The 26780-nt window shown below is 42.7% G+C and overlaps 1 protein-coding gene across 2 annotated transcripts in view; it reads left to right on the plus strand.

The window, feature by feature from the left end:
• Positions 1-26780, plus strand: part of ADCY8 (adenylate cyclase 8) — a 176073-nt gene that overhangs the window by 46019 nt on the left and 103274 nt on the right. For both annotated transcript variants that reach the window (XM_074943847.1, XM_074943848.1), the window contains exon 2: positions 6826-6975. In XM_074943847.1, the coding sequence (XP_074799948.1) occupies positions 6826-6975 (150 nt within the window). The remainder of the gene's footprint in view (positions 1-6825; positions 6976-26780) is intronic.

Genomic DNA, 26780 nt, shown 5'->3' on the forward strand with positions numbered 1-26780 from the left:
CCTGTGTATTAGAGGTGTGATTACAAAGGCACACCCCATCACCTGGGTTAAGAGATGGGAGACCACGGGCCCTTTGCCAAAATAATTCTGCTTCCACTTCAGATTTTCTTTCTCTTTCCATATGGTTTCATTGTTATGAGATTTCAGCAAGTTATCAGTAATTGGTAAATTAGATCTGATCCTTCTTCCCATTAACAGCTGAGCTGGAGAAAAGCCATTCTCTGGGGTGTACTTCAGTGAACCAGTAATGTTTTTTATACAGATCACCTCACTGTCAAGTCTTTTTCATAAGATTCTTTACTGTCCATCTAGACCTTTCCACAAGACCTTTTGATTGGGGATAATTTGGATTTGATGTTTTGTGATGAAAATCCCAGTCTATGGCAAATTGCCTAAAATCCACAATGGAAAATTGTGGCACATTATCTCTAAAGACTTCATCTGGAATGCCACATCTAGAGAAGATTCCCTTCATGCCAGCTATCACTGACTTACTATTAGTACTGTGCAGTGTGTAAATTTATGGATACAGAGAATAATAATCTGTGACTATTAAATAATCCTTTGATTGCCAGGTAAAGAAGTCAGTGCTGACCTTCTCATAAGGCCTTTGTGGAGCTGGATGCACTTGACTTTTCTGCATTTGGTATCTACAGCATTTTGCAAAATGATTATTTTCCCCACATTTATGACAGTTTCCCAAAGGCAACACACTGTTTGGGGCCATGCTGTGATCCATCTGTACCCAGTCTTCCCCCTCACAGTGGTTTGCATAGTGATTGGTTCCACTCTTTGATTTGACCTATTCTGGCTATATTCTTTTGTACTTAGAACATGGATTCACCCTTTCTGGTGAATATAGTTCTTTGGCTTGTGCTTTCACAGTTTCTGCTGCCCTGCATATCTGGAGAGCTTTTTCTAAAGTTAAGTCTCCTTCACGGAGCTGTTTCTCTCAACACATTGTCTTCAATGCCACAAATGATTCTATCTCTGACCAGAGACTGTCAGCTCACTAAAGTCACAGGCTCTACTGAGTTTTCTTAATTCTGTGACACATTGCTCTGTGGTGTTATCAGTGTTGTCTATGGTGTTATCATGGATGTAAAAATGTTTCTCTCTCAAAGGTCTCATTCCTTTTTGGCATGCAATGTTCCTCAAATTTAGTCAGTCGGTATTTTATTTTACTTCGTGCTTCCACCTTCTTCAAACTTAAACTTGTTATAAATATTGAATGCTTTCTCCCCAGCAACATGCAAAAAGATACATGATTTCACTTTATCGTTTTTCTCTTCTGCCCCTATGGCAGTTAAATATAATTCAAATCTCTGAATTTTTTACAGTTCTCTGCACCATTGCCTGACAATTGCAGACAGGAAGGAGGTTGCAACACATCAATTTTTGGCTTCCCCACCCTGCTTTCTTAAGCTAGACAAGCTACTACTGTGCTCACCAAATACATGCAAAAGCCTCCATGCCTGATGCTCCACATGCTTCTCTGGTGCTTCCCTTTGTCTCTGTTTTTAGTTGCAAACATAGGAGTTAACTTCAAAATGACTGCGGTTTCCTTCTCATTCAGCACTTCTGATACCATGTAATGATCTTTGGGTTCATTAAATAACCAGTGAGTGAGAAAGGAACACAACTTTAATAAAACAAATTGGAGAGCTTCTGTAGTGAGCTTCTGCACCCAGCCATGTGGTGTTCCCAACCCCGGCCTCCAGAGCACATCTTCAGAATCCTATGATCACAATACTATCCCTTAGAATCATAGAAATCAGGGTTGGAAGGGACCTCAGGAGGTCATCTAGTCCAACCCCATGCTCAAAGCAGGACCCCAATCCCCAACTAAATCATCCCAGCCAGGGCTTTGTCAAGCCAGACCTTAAAAACCTCAAAGGAAGGAGATTCCTCCACCTCCCTAGATAACGCATTCCAGTGCTTCACCACGCTCCTAGTGAAAGTTTTTTTCCCAGTATCCAACCTAAACCTCCCCCACTGCAACTTGAGACCATTACTCCTCGTTCTGCTACCACTGAGAACAGTCTAGATCCATCCTCTTTGGAACCCCCTTTCAGGTAGTTGAAAGCAGCTATCAAATCCCCCCTCATTCTTCTCTTCCATAGACTAAGCATCCCCAGTTCCCTCAGCCTCTCCTCATAAGTCATGTGTTCCAGTCCCCTAATCATTTTTGTTGCCCTCTGCTGGACGTTTTCCAATTTTTCCACATACTTGTAGTCTGGGGCTCAAAACTGGACACAGTACTCCAGATGAGGCCTCACCAATGTCGAATAGAGGGGGAACGATCACATCCCTCAATCTGCTGGCAGTGCCCCTACTTATACAGCCCAAAATGCCATTGGCCTTCTTGGCAACAAGGGCACACTGTTGACTCATATCCAGCTTCTCGTCCACTGTAACCCCTAGGTCCTTTTCTGCAGAACTGATGCCTAGCCATTTGGTCCCTAGTCTGTAGCGGTGCATGGGATTCTTCCGTCCTAAGTGCAGGACTTGTTGAACCTCATCAGATTTCTTTTGGCCCAATCCTCTAATTTGTCTAGGGCCCTCTGTATCCTATCCCTACCCTCCAGCGTATCTACCTCTCCTCCCAGTTTAGTGTCATTTGCAAACTTGCTGAAGGTGCAATCCACGCCATCCTCCAGATCATTAATGAAGATATTGAACAAAATCAGCCCCAGGACCAACCCTTGGGGCCCTCCACTTGATACTGGCTGGCAACTAGACATGGAGCCATTGATCACTACCCATTGAGCCCAACGATCTAGTCAGCTTTCTATCCACCTTATAGTCCGTCCATCCAGCCCATACTACTTTAACTTGCTGGCAAGAATACTGTGGGAGACAATGTCAAAAGCTTTGCTAAAGTCCAGGAATAACACATCCACTGCTTTTCCCCTCGTCCACAGAGCCAGTTATCTCATCATAGAAGGCAATTAGGTTAGTCAGGCATGACTTGCCCTTGGTGAATCTATGCTGACTGTCCCTGATCACTTTTTCTTCTCTAGTGCTTCAGAATTGATTCCTTGAGGACCTGCTCCATGATTTTTCCAGGGACTGAGGTGAGGCTGACTGGCCTGTAGTTCCCTGGATCCTCCTCCTTCCCTTTTTTAAAGATGGGGGCCCTACATTAGCCTTTTTCCAGTCGTCCAGGACCTCCCCCGATCGCCATGAGTTTTCAAAGATAATGGCCAATGGCTCTGCAATCACATCCGCCAACTCCTTTAGCACTCTCAGATGCAGCGCATCCAGCCCCATGGACTTGTGCTCGTCCAGCTTTTCTAAATAGCCCTGAACCACTTCTTTCTCCACAGAGGGCTGGTCACCTCCTCCCCATGCTGTGCTGCCCAGTGCAGTAGTCTGGGAGCTGCCCTTGTTAGTGAAGACAGAGGCAAAAAAAGCATTGAATACATTAGCTTTTTCCACATCCTCTGTCACTAGGTTGCCTCCCTCATTCAGTAAGGGGCCCACACTTTCCTTGACTTTCTTCTTGTTGCTAACATATCTGAAGAAACCCTTCTTGTTACTCTTAACATCTCTTTCTAGCTGCACCTCCAGGTGTGATTTGGCCTTCCTGATTTCACTCCTGCATGCCTGAGCAATATTTTTATACTCATCCCTGGTCATTTGTCCAATCTTCCACTTCTTGTAAGCTTCTTTTTTGTGTTTAAGATCAGCAAGGATTTCACAGTTAAGCCAAGCTGGTCGCCTGCCATATTTACTATTCTTTCTACACATCGGGATGGTTTGTCCCTGTAACCTCAATAAGGATTCTTTAAAATACAGCCAGCTCTCCTGGACTCCTTTTCCCCTCATGTTATTCTCCCAGGGGATCCTGCCCATCAGTTCCCTGAGGTTGTCAAAGTCTGCTTTTCTGAAGTCCAGGGTCCGTATGCTGCTGCTCTCCTTTCTTCCTTGTGTCAGGATCCTGAACTGGACCATCTCATGGTCACTGCCTCCCAGGTTCCCCTCCACTTTTGCTTCCCCTACTGATTCTTCCCAGTTTGTGAGCAGCAGGTCAAGAAGAGCTCTGCCCCTAGTTGGTTCCTCCAGCACTTGCACCAGGAAATTGTCCCCTACACTTTCCAAAAACTTCCTGGATTGTCTGTGCACTGCTGTATTGCTCTCCCAGCAGATATCAGGGTGATTGAAGTCTCCCATGAGAACCAGGGCCTGTGATCTAGTAACTTCTGTTAGTTGCCGGAAGAAAACCTCGTCCACCTCATCCCCCTGGTCCAGCGGTCTACCAGCAGACTCCCACCACGGAGTCTTGATGCTCACACTTCTAATGCTCATCACCCTTGATGCTCACACTTCTAAACTTATCCAGAGACTCTCCAGGTTTTTCTGCAGTTTCACAGCGGAGCTCTGAGCAGTCATACCGGTCTCTTACATACAATGCAACTCCCCCACCTTTTCTGCCCTGCCTGTCCTTCCTGAACAGTTTATATCCATCCATGACAGTACTCCAGTACTGAGGAAGCATCTCTAAATTAAAATCTTCTACAAACATCTCTCTCCAGTATGGATCCATTGGTTTAGTTCAGTAGGGGGCTATAAGGAAAACCAAAGAGGAGGGTAAAGGAATGGCTCAGGATGAACACTTCTCCTCAACCAATTGACAGATGTTAAGAGTGCCAAAATGGGAATATATATGGAAACAAGAGTATTAAAGGACTGTAGCAATTTAAAGAGGGACACTCTCAAGAAAAGGGGGGAGTTACTTCGGTAAACTAGACAAAAACACAGGCACCTGTTACGGGTGAGTGAAAAACGTAGGCCTGCCTAGGTTACCATCAGGGGATTATAGAATCATAGAAATGTCGAGCTGGACGGGACCTCAAGAGGTAACTAGTCCAGCCCCCTATGCTGAGGAAGGACCAAGTAAACCTAGACCATCCTGACAAGTGTTTGTCTAATTTGTTCTTAAAAATCTCTACAACCTCCCTTGGAAATGTAGTCCATTGCTTAACTATCTTTATAGATAGATATTAGGAAAAACTTTCTAACCTAAATCTCCCTTGCTGCAGACTAAGCCCATTACTACTTGTCCTGAATCCAGTGGACACTGAGAACAACTGATCACCATCCCCTTTATAATAGCCCTTAACATATTTGAAGACCATTATCAGGTCTCCTCCTCCGCCCCCGTCTTTTTTTCAAGACTAAACATGCCCAGTTTTTTTAACCATCCCTCATAGGTCATGTTTTCTAAACTTTTTTTATCCTTTTTGTTGCTCTCCTCTGGACTCTCTCCAATTTGTTCATCTTCCTTAAGGTGCGGCTTCTAAAACTGGACATAGTATTCCTCCTCAGGTCTCACCAGTGCTGAGGAGAATGTGACAATTACCTGCTGTTCTTACATACAACACTCCTGTTAATATACCCCAGAGATAATCGCCTTTTCTCAACTGCAGCACGTGGTTGATTCATATTTAAGTTGTTATCCACTGTGCCCCCCAGATCCTTTTTCAGCAGTACCACTGCCTACCCAATTATTCCACATTTTGTAGCTGTGCACTTGATTTTTCTTTTCTTCCTAAGGGCGTGTCTGCACTGGCAATTTACAGCGCTGCAACTTTCTCGCTCGGGGGGTGAAAAAACACCCCCCTGAGCGCAGCAAGTTTCAGCGCTGTACGGTGCCAGTGTATCGCGGTTCCCAGGCGTATCGAGGTGGGTTTTTTTAGAGCGCTGGGAGCAACAGTGCTTTAGCGTTGCCAGTGTAGACTAGCCCTAAGTGAAGTATTTTGCAGTTTTTTTTATTGAATTTCATCTTGTGGATTTCAAACCAAATCTCCATATTTTTTTTCAAGGTAGTTTCAAATTCTAATCCTGTCCTTCAAAGTGTTCAGAATCCCTCCCATCTTGGTGTCGTGCTCAAATTTTATAAGCATACTCTGCTCTCCATTATCCAAGTCATTTATGAAACTATTGAGTAGTACCAGACCCAGGAGTTTAATTTGTGACGGTCTGGGGGAAAGTGAGACAACAAGCAGAATTAGAGTGACCTTGTAAATTGTGCTCACAGGGCAAAATCCCCAGCTAGTGTAAATCAGCATAGCCCATTTAAAGACAGTTGAGCCCTGCAAATTCACAGTAGCTGAGGCGCGACTCCAGGCATGCCCCAAGCTAAAATAAACTTTATGGAGGGGAGAAGAGGAAGAAACTGGGATGCCCCTTCCACTAGCACAGAGTGTAGTTTGCAGTTACAGGAGAGGAGAATGTTTCCTTAACCTTTTAATGTGGTAGGGATGAAGTAAGACCTCTGTTTATACCACAGCCATGCTGCAAGTATTTGTTTATGCCTTGGGTTCGTGTCGGGTTTTTTGTTCAGAAATATGCGTGCCAGTTCGTTGTCAGCTGATAATGAGGTTGTTTCGAGTGTCAATAATACTAAAACAGTAACAACAATTCAAAATTAAATGGCTAATCTGCCCTTTTGTGGTTCTTTTTTATGTGGCTCACTTCTCACACAAAGCATCACAATGCTGCTTTTACAGACGGGACTATGGAAAAATTCTTAATTGTGTTTGTAACTATGCTTGACTAGGGCTTTGTGAGTCAGCTCTTGGAAACATCATTTGTGGTTCAACCAGAGTTTAATGCCCCCACAAATACTGCATATTTCCTCCTGCAGGCAGAGTGTTTCATATGTTTGACACCTTTAAGATCCAAGACTTTTTTTCTACTAACTTTCTTAACTGTTTAGTTTTCCAGCCTACATGACTTTTAAGCAGTCTTTTCCCTTTTTAAATGGATATTTCTGCCTCAGTTGTCTGATCAAAGTGCTGTTTTTCTTGTCTGTTTCAGATAGCGGCTCCGGCAGTGTTGTTTATGTGTATGAATACAGCAGGAATCTTCATCAGCTACCTATCAGATAGAGCTCAGCGCCAAGCCTTCTTAGAGACCAGAAGATGCGTAGAAGCAAGACTGAGGCTAGAGACGGAAAACCAGAGACAGGTATCCAGAGAAATGCTGCTGCTGTGATATAAATTGGAGCTGATACATCACTAGGACCAGAGCCTCCTCTTACTTACACACTTGTAACCTCACTGATGTGAATGGATTTATACTGGTTAAGTGAGGGTCATGCTCTGTCATTTGTTGTATTTTGATGACATGACATCTCAAAGGCTTTCATCAGGAAATCTCTTCCTTGCCTCATTTGTGCAGAGGAGCCTACTCTGACACCCTTCTCATGCAGTAGTTCATTCTCCTGTATACACCCTCACTCTGCCTCCTGGGTGTATACGTTAAACTCGCTTTGCACCCACCGAATGCTAAATCAGTGCCATTACGCTGCATTGCCATTTAAACTAGTTTTAGCACCAGTATGCATTCAACATATAAATTGTGTTGCCATTTAATTCACTAATGAAATTAGCCTAATTTTATTATATATGTAAATGGTTTTCTCCTTATTTCCTTCCCTTTTTGCCAAACTTACGTTGAGAGATCCAGAAGTTGTGTAATGTTCTTGACATTTATCTCTGCACTATCCTGCCTAGGGTTACCGTACATCTGGGTTTTCCCAGCCATTAGTACTTTTTTGAGGCTCCGTCCTCTGTCCAGGCAGGTTTTTCAAATAACAGGAAATGTCTCATATTTTTGCAGAGAAGACATTGCAGATCAGAAAGATGCCCCAATTGGTCTCCTTCCTGATTGGTCCATGCCCCTGCATCCAGTGCTGTGGGATCCTGCTCATCCAGGCCCAGCTCCCAGCTCTGTGGATGGGGACAGGGTACCACAGGGAGGCACTGACTGACGGCTTGCACCAGTCACCCTGCCACTGAGACAGGGAACAATACTGCCCTCCACTTCCAGTGAGTAACCCTGCCACAGGTACCCCCTTCAGCTCCCTCTCCCCATCTCCCCCATCAGCATAAGGAGACCACCCTTTGAAACGGCAAAAGCGGGATACATGCAGCATCCCTACCCACTGATCCTCCTTCCCCTGAGGCCCCGCTGCCCAGCCAGGCTGGAAGCCGAAGGCGGGCCATGGTAAGAGCTGTCCAGGGAGCCTGGGCTACTGTGGGGTGACCTGGACTCTTCACCTGCTCTGGGCAGGGGGCCAGGTGCTTAAGAGCAGCCCCTGACTCATGTCCCCACCACCCAGGTGTGCCGCCCAGGGTAGGTGGAGGGTTTGGGGATCCCCACAGTGGCCCAGGCTCCCTGGGTGGCACTTACTACTGCCTAGCTCCAGCTTCTGGCCTGGCCAGGGGGTGGGGCATCAGGGAGGAACAAGAGGCAGGGGCGGAACCTTGTGGTGGGGGGCAGGCTAAGGGCTAAGCCAGGAAGAGACTGGCACTACCCCTGAGCCTTGGGCAGGTGTGGAGTGGCACCGCAGGGAACCCAGGACAAATACTGTCCCAGAAACATTCAACCCAAGATCAGGACTTGAACTCTGCATTGCAGGACTGTGGATGGGTGGTCACCATACTCTTTTGGGGAATTTAAAATCAAAATTTTCTGTTGGAAAATTTCAATTTTGCTTAATATTTTTGATTTTTCAACTGGGAAAATTAAACAAAATTTGAGGTCAGACACAGATCAGAATATTTTGTTTCGTTGAACGGTCCCAAATGTTTCAAATCAGTTAATATCAAACTGCATTTCCCATCATGGCATATTGCCTCAAGGGAACTGTAGTTCAGGTCCCCATTCTCTCCTATGGCTTCGACTCCCTGCAGGACTACATCGCTCATAATGACAGGTTTCAGAGTAGCAGCCGTGTTGGTCTGTATCCGCAAAAAGAAAAGGAGGACTTGTGGCACCTTAGCCTAACAAATTTACTTGAGCATAAGCTTTCGTGAGCTACAGCTCGCTTCATCAGATGCAACTCAGATTCAAGTCTGACCAAGCTTGTTACATCTTTGGAGTCACATGACTGATGGTGCATGATGGGAGATGTAGTTTGTCCAGGGAGCCTGGCCCATGGAGGTGAGTGGTGAACAACAACTCTTAGGAGGCACTCCTCCACACCTGGGAAATGCAATTTAATGTTGAGGTTTCTCAAAACAAAATATGCACGGTCAGGTTAAAAACTAGACAAACATTTTGATTTCAAGACTGTCAATGTGTTTTGACTGAAATTGTCAAAACAAATTTCAATATTTCTGAATCAAATCTTTTGGAATATTTTGTTCTATGAAAAACGTTGATATTTCAGCTTTTTGTCTCAATCTAGGATAAACACAAATGTGGAAATACTGGAACTTCCTGTGGGATGGAAATTCTGCCTTTTGCTCAGCCCTGCCCTCTAGATACATGCTTATTTCTTTGATTTCTGAGAATTTAAGGTCATTTGAAGGCAGGGATGTGTACAGAAGTGAATCAAAGAACTGCGCTAAATATGTAACAAAAAATAACTGCCATAATTTACCATATCAGTATGTTCTCTACTTTAGCTTTAATCAGAATTATCCAAGGAGTCCCTCATTAGTATAGAAAACTCTTGACTTACTGAGGCCATAAGCCCTGCTTATTCTGCGTTTGGTTTTATTTCTCCCCATTCATGTAAACAGGTTAAAGATAGCCACGCTTTAAAGATATGTATAACATACAACACTCTTCTGGTTTCCTGTAACCCTAGGGTTCCCTTTCATTGGAGTGAATGGGATGATTAAAAGGGAGATATTTTTACTTGAAACTCTGCTCCGTTCCGTTCAATTCTTTGCCACCAAATTCCCTCCCTCATTTAAAAAGTCTGTCTAACCACTCCCCACATCATGGTGTAAACTCTTCTTTGAGGAACATAAAGCCACCCTGATTCAGAATAAAAATGTCATTATTAAACACAGATTTCATGTTCAGTAGATACACAGTACATTGTGGATCAGATTCTCTTCTGTGTTATCAGCTGGGCAACACAGGCATCTCACGGTAGCTCCTTGATTCCATGGATTGATCTGTACTGGTCCCAGGTAAGTTAGAGCAGCCTAGGCACTGCTGGATACTACTCCAGGTGGCAATGGCCCCCGAAGGAACCTTAGAGCAGTTTGACATTGCCAGAATACAGTACACTCTGGCTGTCTCTCTCCCCTCCTCCTTCCTATAGGCAAAATGCAGGGGGTGATGCTGGGGCCAACTGCATGGGAATGCAGTAGAGAAGCTCGTGTTCTATTCACAAAAAGCGGCATGATCTAGAGGTTTGAACAAGGGGCTGACTGCTTGTAAATTTTGAGTTCTAATCTTGATTCTGATATTGACTTGCTGCATGGCCTTGGGCACATCTATCTTTCTCTTTGTTTTCCCCATCTGTAAAATGGGGATTATAGTGCATATTTACCACACAGAGATTAAGGGGCTGATCCCACAAACACGTGGTCGTTGTTTGTATTACTGTATTGCCTTAGAGCCCTAGTCATAGACCAGGACCTCATTGTAGTAGGTACTGTATAATTACAGAAGAAGAAGACAGGTGCATGCCCCAGAGAGCTTACAATCTAAGTTTAAGACAAGACACAACAGATGGGAGAGTACAAGGAAAGGGTGAGACAACATTGGCCAGCATGGTATAGACTGCATAAAGCCGTTAAATGTTTTGGTGGTGTTTGGGGGATTTTGCATTGATCCTCCAGTAAGCACCTGCAGATATGTTAGAATACAAATATTGCACTCATATTTTAATGGAGGAATACAGGACTTGGTAGTATGTATGTCTAGATAAATTCCACATAGAAATCATGGCACTTTCCCCAACAAAAACAGTTTTGCTTATTTCTTTTGCCTTTGCTAATCATAGCTTGTTCTTATGGAATGCAGTGCAAATTCAAGGTGAAACTATCAGAATGATGCTTTTCCCCTCCCTCCCCATGTGTGTTTTTTGTTTTTGTGGGGGTGGGGAGGTGATTCAGTTTTTTCCATGCATCTCTGAGCTGAAATTGGACAGTTAATGTGGTAGCATCTGCTGCATATTATGTAATTCTTGTTATTCTACAGCAACTCTTGTTCTCCTTGTCATTGGTATTTTTCATTATAATGCAGGTCCCTTGCTTTTTTTTTATTGTTATCATTGGTTTTCTCAGCTGGGCACCATATTGGCCAAATTCTATTCTCAGGTACATGGGTGTATACTTGGAGTAACTCCACTGATCCCTTGCTCATAGCTAGATACGTTAACATAAATTCTAGATGCATTGTGATAAATTCACCTACTGTGAAGAAAGCAAATAACTATGGAAATGCAGAATTTTATGGTGGGTAACAGTTTTATATATAGGATTGGGTAAATTTTCAAAAGGGACTTAAGTATGTAGGAGCCTAAATCCCATTGACTTTCACTGATATGTCAGGTAAAATTTGCAATAAGAACATAAAAATGGCCGTACTTGGTTGACCAATGGTCCATCTAGCCCAGTATCCAGTCTTCTGATAGTGGCTAATGCCAGGTGCTTCAGAGGGTATGAACAGAAGAGAGCAATTGAGTGATGCATCCCCTATTGTCCAGTCCCAGCATCTGGCAGTCAGTGGCTTAGGGACACCCAATGCATGGGGTTGCATCCCTGACCACCTTGGCTACTAGCCATTGACAGATCTATCCTCCATGAACTTAACAAGTTCTGTTTTTTTTTTAACCCAGTTATACTTTTGGACTTCTCAGCATCTTGTGGCAACAAGTTCCACAGGTTGACACTGTGTGTGGGAAATATTTCCTTTTTGTTTGGTTGTTTTTTTTTAAACCAGCTGCCTATTAATTCCATCGGATGATCCCTGGGTCTTGTGTTATGTAAAGGGGTAAATAACACTTCTTTATTCACTTTCTCCACACCATGATTTTATAGACCTCTATCATATCTCCCCTTAGTCATCTCTTTTCCAAGATGAATAGTCCCAGTCTTTTTAATCTTTCATCATGTGAAAGCTGTTTCATATTCCTAATCATTTTTGTTGCCCTTCTGTACCCTTTCCAATTCTAATATATCTTTTTGGAGGTAGGATAACCAGAACTCAATGCAGTTATCAAGGGGTGGGTGTGTGTGTGTGCCATAGATTATGTAGTGACTTTATGATATTTGCAATCTTATTATCTATCCCTTTCCTAATGGTTCCTAACATTCTGTTATCTTTTTTGACTGTCACCACACATTGAGCAGATGTTTTCAGAGAACTGTCCACAATGAGTCCAAGATCTTTCTTGAGTGGTAACAGCTAATTTAGACCTCATTTTGTATGTATACTTGGGATTGTTTTCCAGTGTGCATAATTTGGCAATTATCAACATTGAATTACAACTGCCATTTTGTTGCCCAGTCACCCAGTTTTGAGATCCAGTTGTAACTCTTCAGTCTTCTTTGGATTTAACTATCTTGAGAAATTTTGTATCATCTGCAGACTTTGTCACCTCACTGTTTACCCCTTTTTTCAGATCATTAATGAATATTTTGAACATCTCTGGTCTCATTACAGACTCTTGCAGAACCTGCTCTTTACCCCTCTCCCCTGTGAACCCTGACCATTTATTCCTATTCTTTGTTTCATGTCTTTTTACCAATTAGGGAATGTCCTCTCATGGATCACTCTGATATCATAACTACTTGTTTTGCCTAAAACCTTTGTTGAGGGACCTTGTCAAAGGCTTTCTGGAAGTTCAAGTACACTATCTCCACTGGATCACCCTTGTCCACATGTTTGTTGACCCCCTCAAAGAATTCTGATTGGTGTGTCATGATTTCCCTTTACAAAATCCATGTTGATCTTCCCAAACAAATCATGTTCATCTGTGTCTGACAATTTTATTCTTTACTATAGTTTCAACCAATTTTCCTGGTACTGAAGTTAGGCTTACCAGCCTGTAATTGCCAGGATCGCTTCTGGAGACTTTTTAAAAATATTAGCATTGCATTAGCTATCCTCCTGTCGTCTGGTACAGAGGCTGATTTTAAGCAATAGTTTACATACCACAGTTAATAGTGCTGCAATTTCATAGTTGCATCCCTTCAGAACTCTTGGGTGAGTACCAACAGGCTTGGTGATTTGCTACTGTTTAATTTATCAGTTTCTTCAAAAACCTCCGGTACTGACACCTCAATCTCTGAGAGTTCCTCAGATTTGTTACCTGATTCAAAGAATTCATCTAGCTTCTCCATAAAGGCCTTGTCTTCACTGAGTGCTCCTTTAGCATCTTTATTGTCCAGTGGCCCCACCGGTTGTTTCAAAAAGGCCTAGGTGCCTTACTCTCATTGGGAATTGGGCATCTAGGTGCTTCTGAAAATCCCATTGGGCATCTAGCAGCACCTAAATAATGTTAAGAATCTGGCCCTTACCCTATACCAGTGTTTCCCAAACTTGGGACACCGCTTGTTCAGGGAAAGCCCTTGGCAGGCCCAGCTGGTTTGTTTACCTGCCGCGTCCACAGGTTCGGCCGATCGTGGCTCCCACTGGCTGCGGTTTGCTGTGCCCGGCCAATCGGGGGCCGCAGGAAGCAGCGGCCAGCACATCCCTTGGCCCGCGCCACTTCCCGCAGCCCCCCATTGGCCAGGCACAGCGAACCGCAGCCAGTGGGAGCCGCGATCAGCCGAACCTGCGGACACGGCAGGTAAACAAACCGGCCGGGCCCGCCAGGGGCTTTCTCTGAACAAGCGCAATCCCAAGTTTGGTAAACACTACCCTATACCAAACATGTGGATGACAGTAGAACTAAGGAGGGAGAATTTTTGCCACTCTTAGGTGTGAGTGATATTGTGATAAGTCAGTAGCATGCTTCCTTGGCATTGTTTCTATCTGTTTGATAAAACCACAAGAAACCTGGTCAACGTGTGACAGTGAAATCCAAAGAAGAGGCTATGGCTATACTTTTCCTGTTTTCACGTAGAAATCAAATCTGAGTTTGCAACTTGGTTTTGGTTAAGATCTAGAACCTTTGAAAGCCAGATTGAGAAAGTGAAACCTCACAAATGAAGACTCCCAAGTATTCCTATTTGTGGAAAAAACAAAAGATGGGCTAGTGGGGGTAACACAGCTGAGACAACTTGTTGTGAAGCAGTGGTGCAAGTAGATTTTAACTCTTACTGGTACGCCTAGGTGACTTATGGGAGGGACCCAAAGGGGGGGCCACGAGTCCTCCCATGTGACTCCTCCCAGCCCAGAGCCTCCATCCCATGTTACCTGGGTGGGGGCTGTCTACCCTCTGTGCTGGATACCAATTTCAGTGGATACCGATTTCTGAACTGCAGGGCTCTCCTGAGAACTGCAGCGGCGAAAGGAGCAGAGCCAGCAGCTCCTCCGGTGCGGCTGTACCAAACCCAGTCCCACCTCCAGTCCTGTCCTCCGGCAGGGCTGTACAGACCCTAGACAGGAGGTGGAGCTGCCAGCGTGGGGCCACCTGGCAGCCCCACATTCCTCTTCTTTCGCCACTGCAGTTCCCAGGAGATCCCTACGGTGTTCAGCGATACAGAATGTGGCTTTCCTGTACGGCACACCGGCAATAAATGTCTTAATGGTACAGCGAACCTGACCGTACTGGTTTGCTTGCACCACTGTTGTGAAGGCAATTGTATGTAGCAGGTTGATGACACTGACCAGTATGTTAATTCATCTATGGAATGGTGGAACACACTCACCCACCTGGGCCTGAAAACTATGGATGTTTCAGGCAACAAAAATGCTAAAGTTAAAACAAAGCATATCTTGTCAGGCAGTTTGTCAGCTGCTTTAAGCCATCATAGCTCCATTGACTTTACTGATTTACACAAGGTGAGTATTGGGCCCAGTATGTTACGTGGAGCATTACAAAAAGACTTACAGCCAGTGCTCCACCAACCTTGTGAACAGAATATTTAAAGACCAATATAGTGTATTTTTTCTTTCTTACTTGGTATTACCTCAAAGACAGAGTGGGCAATTCTTCTTTCATTAGGGCAAGGCAATGAAAATGAAATGTGGGGCTAATTTTCTGGAATATATGCTACACATTTTTCAAAAATAATCATAACCCAGATATGCAGTTTGCCTTAGTGCTAAAGTTTTTTGTATACTTGCTACCAGGACAGAGTCGAAAGCTTCACTGAGATGAAAATGAAATTTGTTCTTTATTTATCCACTGTTCCTGACTTGCAAATGAGCCATATAATACACATACACACACTGGGGTAATGTCCATATGATTATTGCATTAATGATACTCTGCTCTTTATCCAGTAATTGATCTCCACTGGAAACTGGTTGGATAAATCAATCTTTAAATATCTCCATTTAAAGATAAACAAATCTCCCAGAGAATTGTACCCTTCTCCGCCCCCCCTCCAAAAAAAAATTGCTCGTCTGAAAACTGCACTAGTGCAAACTCTCATGCCTCAAGTCTGGAAATAGACACCGTAGAAGGGGAGACTTCCTTCTTCCAAACAAGGCACAGCTCTCAAAATAAAACCTCAAAATTACAACATTATTATGCATAGAAAAGCTATTTTAGTTAAGCTTTCCAGGTCTCTACAGTGTGTTAGTTAAAGTTTTCTTCTCCACCCAAGGTCTATATAGTTAGACTCATTTTATTAAGTAAGCCTGCCTTTCTTGGTGGAGAGATATGGGACCTGATCCAAAATCCAACAGATTCACTGGAAAGAATCCTGTTGACGTTAATGGGCTTTGGATCAGGCTCATGAAGAAGTGTGCCAATAAAAAGATTAAAAAACCTCTCTAATATATTTTTCTCTGAAATGTGTGACGCATGCACAATGCATGATGGTGTCTTGTGGCGTAAGGACTCTATATGGGCACTTGTTTGAGATGACCAGCTTAACCCGTAATGTGTCACTTGGATATGTATGTTTACTCTCATGGTAAGTATTTGTTACTCTCCTCACTGCAGCAGGTTCTGAATGATTTATAAAATGTAAACTCCCCTATCCAGTGCCAAGATAACCACCCACAGGGCTACACAATTACTGCTGTGCAGGGACTGATGATATTTGGCTTAGACTCAGTCAGAAAAATTCATCAGGTCTAGAAACCTGAAGAAGAAAAAGAAAGGAAAAAATGCTTTGGGTCGTAATTCACCACTGTGTTCTGCCAGTTCCAATGGAGCCACCCCAGCAGAAAAAGGGAGTAAGGCAGCAGGGAGACAGACCCTTTGTTGTTAGCTTCTTTGTTTTCTGGGAAGACAATCTCCCTCCATCACATCAGCCAGACTTCTAGAAAACAGCCCTTTTCTATGCTTGCATTATTGTCCTGCGATGTACCCACAGGGGGCGGGGGTCTTCTGGGTATGGATGTAGTTCACGCAAGCAAAAAGGAGTGCTTCAGTCACCTCCACAGACCTTCTACTCCACTGCTCCGGACTACATAAAGACCTCAATGGCATTTGAGCGCATGATGGGGGAGTGGGGGGAGACTGAATGGGTCAAAGGAAGAAGCAGTTGGTCAAGGTGCAACTGGGAAATACACACTGCCCTACTCTGGTCCTACGTGTCATCAACTGTGGCATGAGTGTGTCCTCTCTGCATGCTGTCCCAGCTCTGCACAGGTAGCTGATTCAACAGACCTTGATAGAACTGCCCAGAAAGATCACAGCCTCCGTTCAGTGATGAAGGTGCCTAGCCAGGTTTATTGCCAATAAAGTATGGTAATAGCACCCTGTAGCTTCTACAGAGACATTAATACATGTATGCCCGTGACAACTGACCAGCCCCGTCAGTGGTGGGACTTTCCACTGCCCCCTAAGCCAGATAAAGAGTTGAGGCGAGGTACCCCAACAGTTGTAGACTGAGACAAACAACGTATGTGTTTTGTGACATGTTCGTTCCCCCCGCCCCCGCTCCCCCCGTACCTTTCTCCTGATGATTCAGACAAAATGTCCCTATTTATCACTTCTGTCAAACCATCCTATCTCGTGCTAGTTTGGGGTGTTCTTGTGCTAGCCTGCTGTGTTTCCATATTCAGTGTATTTTGGCAATGTTAGCAGAATCTCTGCCAAGTTCGTGTACTGGACACTGCACTTAGAGGCATTTGCTTTAATACATTGCTTGACTTTGGTTCACAGCCTCTGGTTCAGGTCTTGCCCAGGCCTAATCACTCTAGGCTCTGTTGACTACACCTTGCCGATTACTCAGCAGCCTGCTGGTCTTCTGTCTGTTCTGGGGAGGCTGTTAGGGTGCCGGGGGGGGGGGGGGGCTGTGACCAATAAGAGTGCCTGGTCATGTGGCTCCAGTGGAAGCTGGGGCCAAGTGTACCAGGGGTTACAACCAGTAGGGCTATCCCTGGAAATCTGCCAGCTTGTGAAGAGGGGCTCCCTTTTCAGGGAAGAGAGGACAAATTCCTATGAATTCTACAATTTCAAGTACAGTTCAATTGAAAAGATACCATTTTACTTCACCACTTTGTTTCCTCTGTATTTCTTTCACTCACCCACCCAAAACACTACTTGCCCAGGGTGAGTGGAGTTTTGCTAGGCTGTCCAAATCTACTTCTTATCTACCTAAAATTGTGAAGCACTCTGAGGAGAGGAAAGTGATCAGGAACAGTCAGCATGGATTCACCAAGGGCAAGTCATGCTTGACGAATCTAATTGCCTTCTACGACAAGATAACTGGCTCTGTGGATGAGGGGAAAGCAGTGGACATGTTGTTCCTTGACTTTAGCAAAGCTTTTGATACAGTCCCCCACAGTATTCTTGGCAGCAAGTTAAAGTATGGGCTGGATGAATGGACTATAAGGTGAATAGAAAGCTGGCTAGATCGTTGGGCTCAATGGATAGTGATCAATGGCTCCAGTCTAGTTGGCAGCCGGTATCTAGCGGAGTGCCCCAAGGGTCGGTCCTGGGGCTGGTTTTGTTCAATATCTTCATTAATGATCTGGAGGATGGCGTGGATTGCACCCTCAGCAAGTTTGCAGATGACACTAAACTGGGAGGAGAGGTAGATATGCTGGAGGGTAGAGATAGGATACAGAGGGCCCTAGACAAATTAGAGGATTGGGCCAAAAGAAATCTGATGAGGTTCAACAAAGACAAGTGCAGAGTCCTGCACTTAGGACAGAAGAATCCCATGCATCGCTACAGACTAGGGACTGAATGGCTAGGCATCAGTTCTGCAGAAAAGGACCTAGGGGTTACACTGGACGAGAAGCTGGACATGAGTCAACAGTGTGCCCTTGTTGCCAAAAAGGCTAACAGCATTTTGGGCTGTATAAGTAGGGGCATTGCCAGCAGATTGAGGGACGTGATCGTTCCCCTCTATTAGACATTGGTGAGGCCTCATCTGGAGTACTGTGTCCAGTTTTGGGCCCTACGCTACAAGAAGGATGTGGAATAATTGGAAAGCACCCAGTGCAGGGCAACAAAAATGATTAGGGGACAGGAACACATGACTTATGAGGAGAGGCTGAGGGAACTGGGATTGTTTAGTCTGCGGAAGAGAAGAATGAGGGGGGATTTGATAGCTGCTTTCAACTACGTGAAAGGGGGTTCCAAAGGGGATGGATCTAGACTGTTCTCAGTGGTAGCAGATGACAGAACGAGGAGTAATGGTCTCAAGTTGCAGTGGGGGAGGTTTAGGTTGGATATTAGGAAAAAAAACTTTCACTAGGAGGGTGGTGAAGCACTGGAATGGGTTACCTAGGGAGATGGTGGAATCTCCTTCCTTTTGAGGTTTTTAAGGTCAGGCTTGACAAAGCCCTGGCTGGGATGATTTAGCTGGGGATTGGTCCTGCTTTGAGCAGGGGGTTGGACTAGACGACCTCCTGAGGTCCCTTCCAACCCTGATATTCTATTATACCTACTGATACTGTGCTGGTAAAGAAACCTTGTCCAGGGCTAGAGGAGGGTTAGAAATATCAAAGGATTAGTGCTAACAATTTGTCCCCCACATGCTCTCCCACCATCTGTTGTCTCAATGGAAAACCATCTGTAACCTCCCCCTCCCCCAGATCTCTCTTCTCCTGTTGGATTGTTAACAATTTACCAATATAGAAACTAAACAGTGTGCTAGTTACACACAGCAGTGGCACATTGCCTATCCATGTGGAGATCTGAATGTCTACCTTGTTTTGCTTAGTCTGGGCTGGGAAAGGGATCCAGGATTTGATGGAAATCTGACACCATGATTAAGAAGCAAGTTCCTTCTTTCTGCTTTCCATTTATTTCCCTTACATCTCCAGTTTCAGGAGTATTTTTTCTTGCTTCCCTTCAGCAGTTGCCATCTCATTTTTTTCCATTTGCTGTAATAAAGCTCTCTGGAGGCTGATGAGATCTGAAATTTTGTTTTTAAAGAAGCTTACATGTCATGCAGGTTTTATCAAGCTCTTACAGCTCTAGTTTTTAATCAACAGTCAGTATTTACAACTTTTAAAATAAGAGCAGATTGGGTTGAGATTGGAAAGGATATTTTAAGAAGGTTATATGGTCTAAAATCATCTCTTTTTTTAATATGGAGACTAAGAATATAAAAATCCCTCTAAACTGGTATGAGGATAAAGTTCAGATTGGTGAAAAAATATTCAGAGACTTCGTATTTCAATGCAGAAATGGTCTAGAAAGTATCATAAATAAAAATTCCAATCACAGTTATTTGGGACTTGTTTTAAAGGGTGAATGTTAACCCCCTTATAAAGTTTATCTGTAGTAAGCCTTTGATCTGGGTTTGTTTATTATTGAATAGAAATAAAAGACCAGTTATTTCTCTATGAAGGCATTTCAGGAAACTTCTTAAGCTTAAGCTACCAGAGTTTTCTTGCAATCATTAGAATATAAGAACATAACAGCCATACTGGGTCAGAACAATGGTCCATCTAGCCCAGTATCCTGTCTTCTGACAGTGTCCACTGCCAGATATTTCACAGGGAAAGAACAGAAAAGGCAATCATTGAGTGATCCATCCCATGCCGTCCACTCCCAGCTTTTGGCAAACAGACTCCTAGGGACACACAGAGCATGGGGTTGCATCTCTGATCATCTTGGCTAAGAGTCATTGATGGACCTATCCTCCAGGAACTTATCTAATTATTTTGGAATCCTGTTATAGTTTGATCTTCACAAAATCTCCTGGCAATAAGTTCCACAGGTGGACTGTGTGTTGTGTGAAAAAGTACTTCCTTTTTGTTTTAAACCTGCTGCCTATTAATTTCATTGCATGACCCTTGGTTCTTGTGTTATGTGAAGGGGTAAATAACACTTCCCTATTCACTTTCTCCTCACTATTCATGAGCGTATAGACCTCTGTCATATCCCCCCTTACTCATCTCTTTTTCCAAACTGAACAGCCCCAGCGTTTTTAATCTTTCATCATATGGAAGCTACTCCATACCCTTAATCATTTTGTTGCCCTTGTCTGTACCTATTCCAATTCTAATATATGTTTTTTGAGGTGGGATGATCAGAACTGCTCACAGTACTCAAGGTGTGGACGTACCTTGGATTTATATACTAACATTATGATATTTACTGTCTTGTTACCTATTCCTTTCTTAATGGTTCCTAACATTTTGTTAGCTTTTTTGACTGTCGCTGCATAATAAGCAGATGTTTTCAGAGAACTATCCAAAATGAGTCTAAGATCTTTTTCTTGAGCGGTAACAATTAATTTAGACCCAATCATTTTGTATATGTAGTTGGCATTTATGTTTTCCAGTGTGCATTACTTTGCATTTATCAACATTAAATTTCATCTGCCATTTTGTTGCCCAGTCACCCAGTTTTGTGAGATCCCGTTGTAACTCTTCACAGTCTGCTTTGGGCTTAACTATCTTGAATAATTTTGTGCAAATTTTTCCACCTTACAGTTTACCACTTTTTCCAGATCCTTTATTAATATGTTCAATCACTCTGGTCCCAGAACACCCCCCCCCCAGCAACACCACTATTTACCTCTCACCATTCTCAAAACTGACCATTTATTCCTCCTCTTTCTTTTTTGTCATTTAAACAGTTACTGATCTCTGAGAGGAACTTCACTCTCAACCCATGAGTGCTTACTTTGCTTAGGGGCCTTTGGTGGGGAATCTTGTCAAAGGCTTTCTGAAAGTCTAAGTATACTATATCCACTGGAGGATCACCATTGATCACATGCTTGTTGACCCCCTCAAATAATTCTAGTAGATTGGTGAGGCATGATTTCCCTTTACAAAAATCCTGTTGACGCTTCCCCAACAAATTATTTTGATCTATGTGTCTGACAATTCTGTTCTTTACTATAGTTTCAACCAGTTTGCCCGGTACTAAAGTCATTTACTGGCCTGTAATTGCTGGGATCACCTCTGGAGCCCTTTTTATAAATTGGCTTCACATTAGCTATCTTCCAGCCATCTGGTAAAGAAGCTGATTTAAATGATCGGTTACAAACCACAGTTAGTAGTTCTGCAATTTCACATTTGAGTTCCTTCAGAACTCTTGGGTGAATACGATCTGGTCCTGATGACTTATTACTATTTAACATATCAATTTGTTCCACAACCTCCTCGACTGACACCTGAATCTGGTGACTGTTCCTCAGATTTGTTACCTAAAAAGAAAGGCTCAGGTCTGGGAATCTCCCTTGTCTTCCTTGAGTGCTGCTTTGGTACCTTGATCATCCAGTAGCCCCACTAGATGGTTTGGCAAGCTTCCTGCTTCTGATGTACTTAGAAAAAAATTACCATTCGTTTTTGTGTCTTTTGCTAGTTGCTTTTCAGATTCTGTTTTGGCCTGTCTAATTATACTTTACACTTGACTTGTGTTTATGCTCCTTTCTATTTTCCTCAGTAAGGTTTGACTTCCAGTGTTAAAAGGATGTCTTTTTTGTCTTTAACTGACTCCTTTACCTTATTGTTTAGCCCTGGTTGTATTTTTTTTTGACTTCTTCCCATTTTGGAGGGCAGGAGGGGGGTGGGTTGTTATTGTTGTTTCTGGATATATATTTAGTTTGAGCCTCTCCTATGGTTTTTTAAATAGTTTCTCTGCAGCTTGCAGATATTTCACTTTGGGGACTATACCTTTTTAATTTCTGTTTAACTAGCTTCCTCATTTTTGTGTAGATCCTCTTTCTGAAGTTAAATGCTACCATGATGGGCTTCTTTGGTGTTTCCCCCGCAGGGATGTTAAATTTAATTTATATTATGGTTGTGATTACCACGTGGTTCAGCTACATTCACTTCTTAGACCAGATCCTGTGCTCTACTTAGGACTATATCAATAATTGCCTCTCCTCTTGTGGGTTCTTGAGAGGCTCCAAGAAACAGTCATTTATGGTGTCAAGAAGCTTAATGTCTGAATCCTGTCCTGAGGTGACATGTACCCAGTCAATATGGGGATAGTTGAAATCCCCCATTATTATTGAGTTTTCTATTTTTTATTGCCTCTCTAATCTCCCAGAGCATTTCACAGTCTCATCACCATCCTTATCAGGTGGTCGGTAGTATATCCCTACTGCTCTATTCTTATTATTCAAGTATGGCATTACTATCCATAGAGATTATATGGTACAGTTTGATTAATTTAAGATTTTTACTATATTTGACTCACTGCTTTCTTTTACATGTAGTTTCATTCCCCCACCAGCACGACCTATTCTATCATTCCTCTATATTTTGTACCCCAGTATTAACATATCCCATTGATGATCATCATTCCACCAAGTTTCTGTGATGCCTAGTATATCAATATTCTCATTTAACACCAGGCACTCAAGCTCATCCATCTTAGTATGTAGACTTCTAGCATTTGTATATAAGCACTTATAAAATGTGTCACTTTTAGCTATCTGCCATTATGTGATGTAAGTGAATGGGACTCTTTTTCATTTGGCTGTTTCTCATCAGATCCTACCTGTATTTGATCCTCTTCCATCCTCTGCTCCTTACTAGGACATAGAGAATCCGCATTAATCGATTCTCCCCTGCGGGGTGTCTCTGTTTGAACCATGTGCTCCTATGCACATGTTGATTTTCCCCCAGCCCACAGTTTAAAAAACTCCTCTACAATCTTTTTTAATTTTACATGCCAGCAATCTGGTTCTGTTTTGGTTTAGGTGGAGCCCATTCCATTGTGGAGGAGAACTTTAGCCCCCAATGTGATTTGAGCTAAGTGAATAAGACTTTTCGAGTCACTAGCAATTCTGAAAAATCAGGAGAAGGGGGAAGTAGCTTCTGATCAAACCAAAAATGATTTTTTAAAAGTTTTTGGCAAATCAAAAAGTTTAAAAAAAATTGTTTTAGTCAAATGAAATATTTATTTCAATTTTAAGCATCTTTAAATGTTTCTGATTGCTTTTAAAATAAAATTAAAGAAATTTTTGATACAAAAAGTCATGTTGAATTGAAAAATCAAAATGTTTTTCTTTGAAAATGTCAAAATTAAATGTTTCATTTAAAATATTTTTAAACGACTGAAACAATTCAGTGAAATTGACACAAATTCACAAAATGTTTCTTGTGTTGCCAGATCTGCATTTTTTTGCTGGCAAACTTTAGTGTGAAAAATGTCACCCAGCTCAAGTGGGAATGGGCAGGGCGTTTCAGCCCTCCAAATCTGTAGAACTTCAGACACCCAGATAGGACAGCCTAATGCCTCTGCACAGTTCCCCAGGCCTTTCTCTTACAGTGGCACATTTCCCTTAGGAGCTATGATCGCATAATGTCCTTTGTGGCTGCTGCATTCAAGTTTCCACTTTGAGGCTAAGGAGAATCACTCAGTGGATAGGCCAACAACTTAACTGGCGGACTGGGCCAGTGTTATATTGTGCTTCGCAAGCCTTGTACACTTGTGCCATAGGGGGTGACTCTCTTCGCCCTAGTCCTAGCCCTAGCCCTGCTCCCTCCTGACTCATGAAACCAAAACCTTGATGTTCACATGTATTGAAGCTTCTCTAGAAACCCAGGAACATGTCACAGAGCTGATGTTCCCCTCTTCCTGTCCTCTACCCCAGAAATGTCTAACGCTTCCACCTGCAGTGACCAAGGGAATACTTTTGCCATAAGATTTCAGATCCTGTTTCTCCTGGCTCTGCTCATCTGCAGCGTTTCCCCTTTCTGATTATGTCTAGTCCATCCTCAAAGCAGCACCCATAGCTACTTCCTTCAAGCAAAGATTTAAGAAAAGGACTGCAAATCAGTAGTTAAAGGACCTGTCACCTCCCATGCCCATTGTAGATGAGGAGTAACTCCACTGAGGCCAGTAGAGTGATACTAGTGTACAACCAGTGCAAATGAACTGCAATTTGTAAAATCAATAGTCTGGTTAGGGCTTCAGTGAAAAGAAGCTTTCCCTATCTGAGTTCTGTTGGTGAGCAAGAAGACATAATTCTCACACTATAAATAGTTTCAGAGTTGTTTATTAAAATATATATGTTGTGTCACCTCTCAAACACTTGTTCAAACCTAGCACAGGTCAACAGTGAGCCGGACTTATTACTGTCTGATGGGTGTTTGGTGGCCTTTGACTTTGGTCATCTCAGTTCACTGCCAAATACACAGGTATTTAATTAAAAATAATAATAATTAAATACAAGACTATCACTGCTGAGAATGACTAGTTGCAGTAGAGAGGTCAAGGATGGAAAGGGCACAGAAATGGAAATGTTCTCACAGCTCAACAGAGATGAGACACTTTGGCCAGGCAGTCTGCATTTCTACTGGCTATAGTTAAATAGAGGATCCCAGGCTCCACAGTCATCATTCAAGTACCTTTTGCAAACTCTGAATACACCTGAGTTGGCTGCCTGAAGACTTTTCCAGAAGGTGAAGGTCACTGATCAGCCAGAGTGATTCCCTGTCAAGAGAGTCAGACAAGGCTTTCATATCCATGAATGCAGTGTGAATGTGGCACTTGAATTCTTGTACCTTCTGAATAAGGTGACACATTGTGGCATGGCTGGGAGGGAAGCCAGCATGTTGTGGTCTTCTGTTGCTCCTTAAGATATCAATGTTTTGACCCAACAGGACATAGGCAAAAACTTTCCTCAGGACAGAGAGAAGAGTAATGCTGTGATAGTTACAGCAGTCTCATTTGCTATGTTTATGTTTCCAAAGCAGTAAAATAATGCCTCTTTTGCTAGTCCGACAGGAATGACTTTATTCTCCAGGTGATATTGAACAGCATCGGCAGCCACAAAAGAAGGTGCGTAAAGTGTGTACTTAAAATCTGGGGCAGCCAAAATCACTTGTCGCTTTTTAAAATATTGGCCTAAGGCTGCTTGGGGTGTTGGTTTGACACAATGGTGGTTGCTCTAAAACAATGAAAGCTAAATAGTAAAAGTCTAGTATTGGTGTTGCTTAGAATAACTTGGCACCTAGTGCTGTTAATATCGCATTGTAGACTGGTCTGAGACCTTGTCGCTGCTTCATCAGCTAAGAATGCTGGGGCAGAGAGAGCTGAGGTAATGTCCACATGCCCTCAGGAGTCAGACCAGCAATCTAGAAATTATATGTCCTGGCCTGAATATCAAGAAGCATTCAGTGTCAGTAGAATTAGTCAAACAGCAGAGATGGCAGAAGGGTTGGCAAACATTTGTCATTAGCACCATAGGCTCTTGCATGCTATCAGTGAAAGTTAAATAATAGGATGAAATTAAGACAGTACATTTAAAATAGGACAGCTGGAGACTGGAGAGGGTGCAGAAAAGAGCCGCAAAAATTATTCAAATGGTGAGAGACTAAGAGTGCAATCAATTTAGCATATCAGAAAGAGAAGTTTGGTTTGAGATGTGACTTGATTACAACGTCTAAGCAGGTTTATTATCAGATTAGTTAATCTAATGGTCCCTTCTGGCCTTAAGCTCTATGAATTTTTGAGATAGGACACTGGATATGTTGGATCAGTGCTTGGAGGTGGTACAGGGAATCCTAGATGCTTAGCTGGTGAGTCTTGCTCATGTGCTCAGCCTCCACATAGGGATAACTGGGTGAAATGTAATGGTCTGTGATGTACAGGAGGTCAGACTAGATTGTATGTCCCTTCCAGACTTAAACTCTATGAATTACATGAACATTTTCTGATAGTGAAATCTGTTAATCCATGGAAAAGCCTCTCATGGGAAATGTTGGAAGCCTTGTTGCTTGTGACATTTAAGATTGGACAAAACACATATAAATAAACAATAGGGAGTATTCCTGCTTTGGCAGGGAGATGGTAGGATATAACCTTTGGGGTCTTTTCCATTTCTGTATTCTATGATTCTGTGATATTAAGCTGCAAAAGAAACGACACTCAATCTTTATTTCTGCCACTTTTCTTGTTATTTTCTTATTATTTGTTATTATTTAAGGAACATACTTATTATCCAAGATGCTTGGTAATTTTTTAAACAACAAGAAAATAACAAAATGGGGAGGGGGATCTAAATGAATGAAGAATACCAGCAATGTAGAATAATTATAAGAGCATTTAACAGCAACAGGATCAAAGCAATCCTAGAAAGGTCAAGGAGTGTTGTGAGATATAGATTCATAGATGTTAAAGCCATTATGGTCTTTTAGTCTGGAATATGGATTGACTTTGTAACAGGGAACTCCATTCACATCCAAATAAAATTAAAAGCAGGACTAGAAACATTTGTTTATCCTAATTATCTGTACAAGAAGAGGAATTTTAAGTGCTGCAAATTTTTGAAGCCTTTATAGATCTGCTTTTTGAGTGGGATTCTATTTTTTGTTGTATACATTAAATTTTATTAAGGCAAGGCTATAGTGCCCAGTGGGTGATAAGCCAGAAGATAGTATAGTATTTATATTGAGGACTTGCCTGTGTTGTCACATAAGTACTTTTTCTTCCTAGTTGTTTTTATCCTCTAAAACCATCCAACAAATTATCACACCAGAATGTATTATGAGGGTAGGTAGAAACACATGAACATTACTTAAAAATT

Source organism: Natator depressus, chromosome 2 (genome assembly GCF_965152275.1).
Source record: "Natator depressus isolate rNatDep1 chromosome 2, rNatDep2.hap1, whole genome shotgun sequence".
Classification (NCBI taxonomy): domain Eukaryota; kingdom Metazoa; phylum Chordata; order Testudines; family Cheloniidae; genus Natator; species Natator depressus.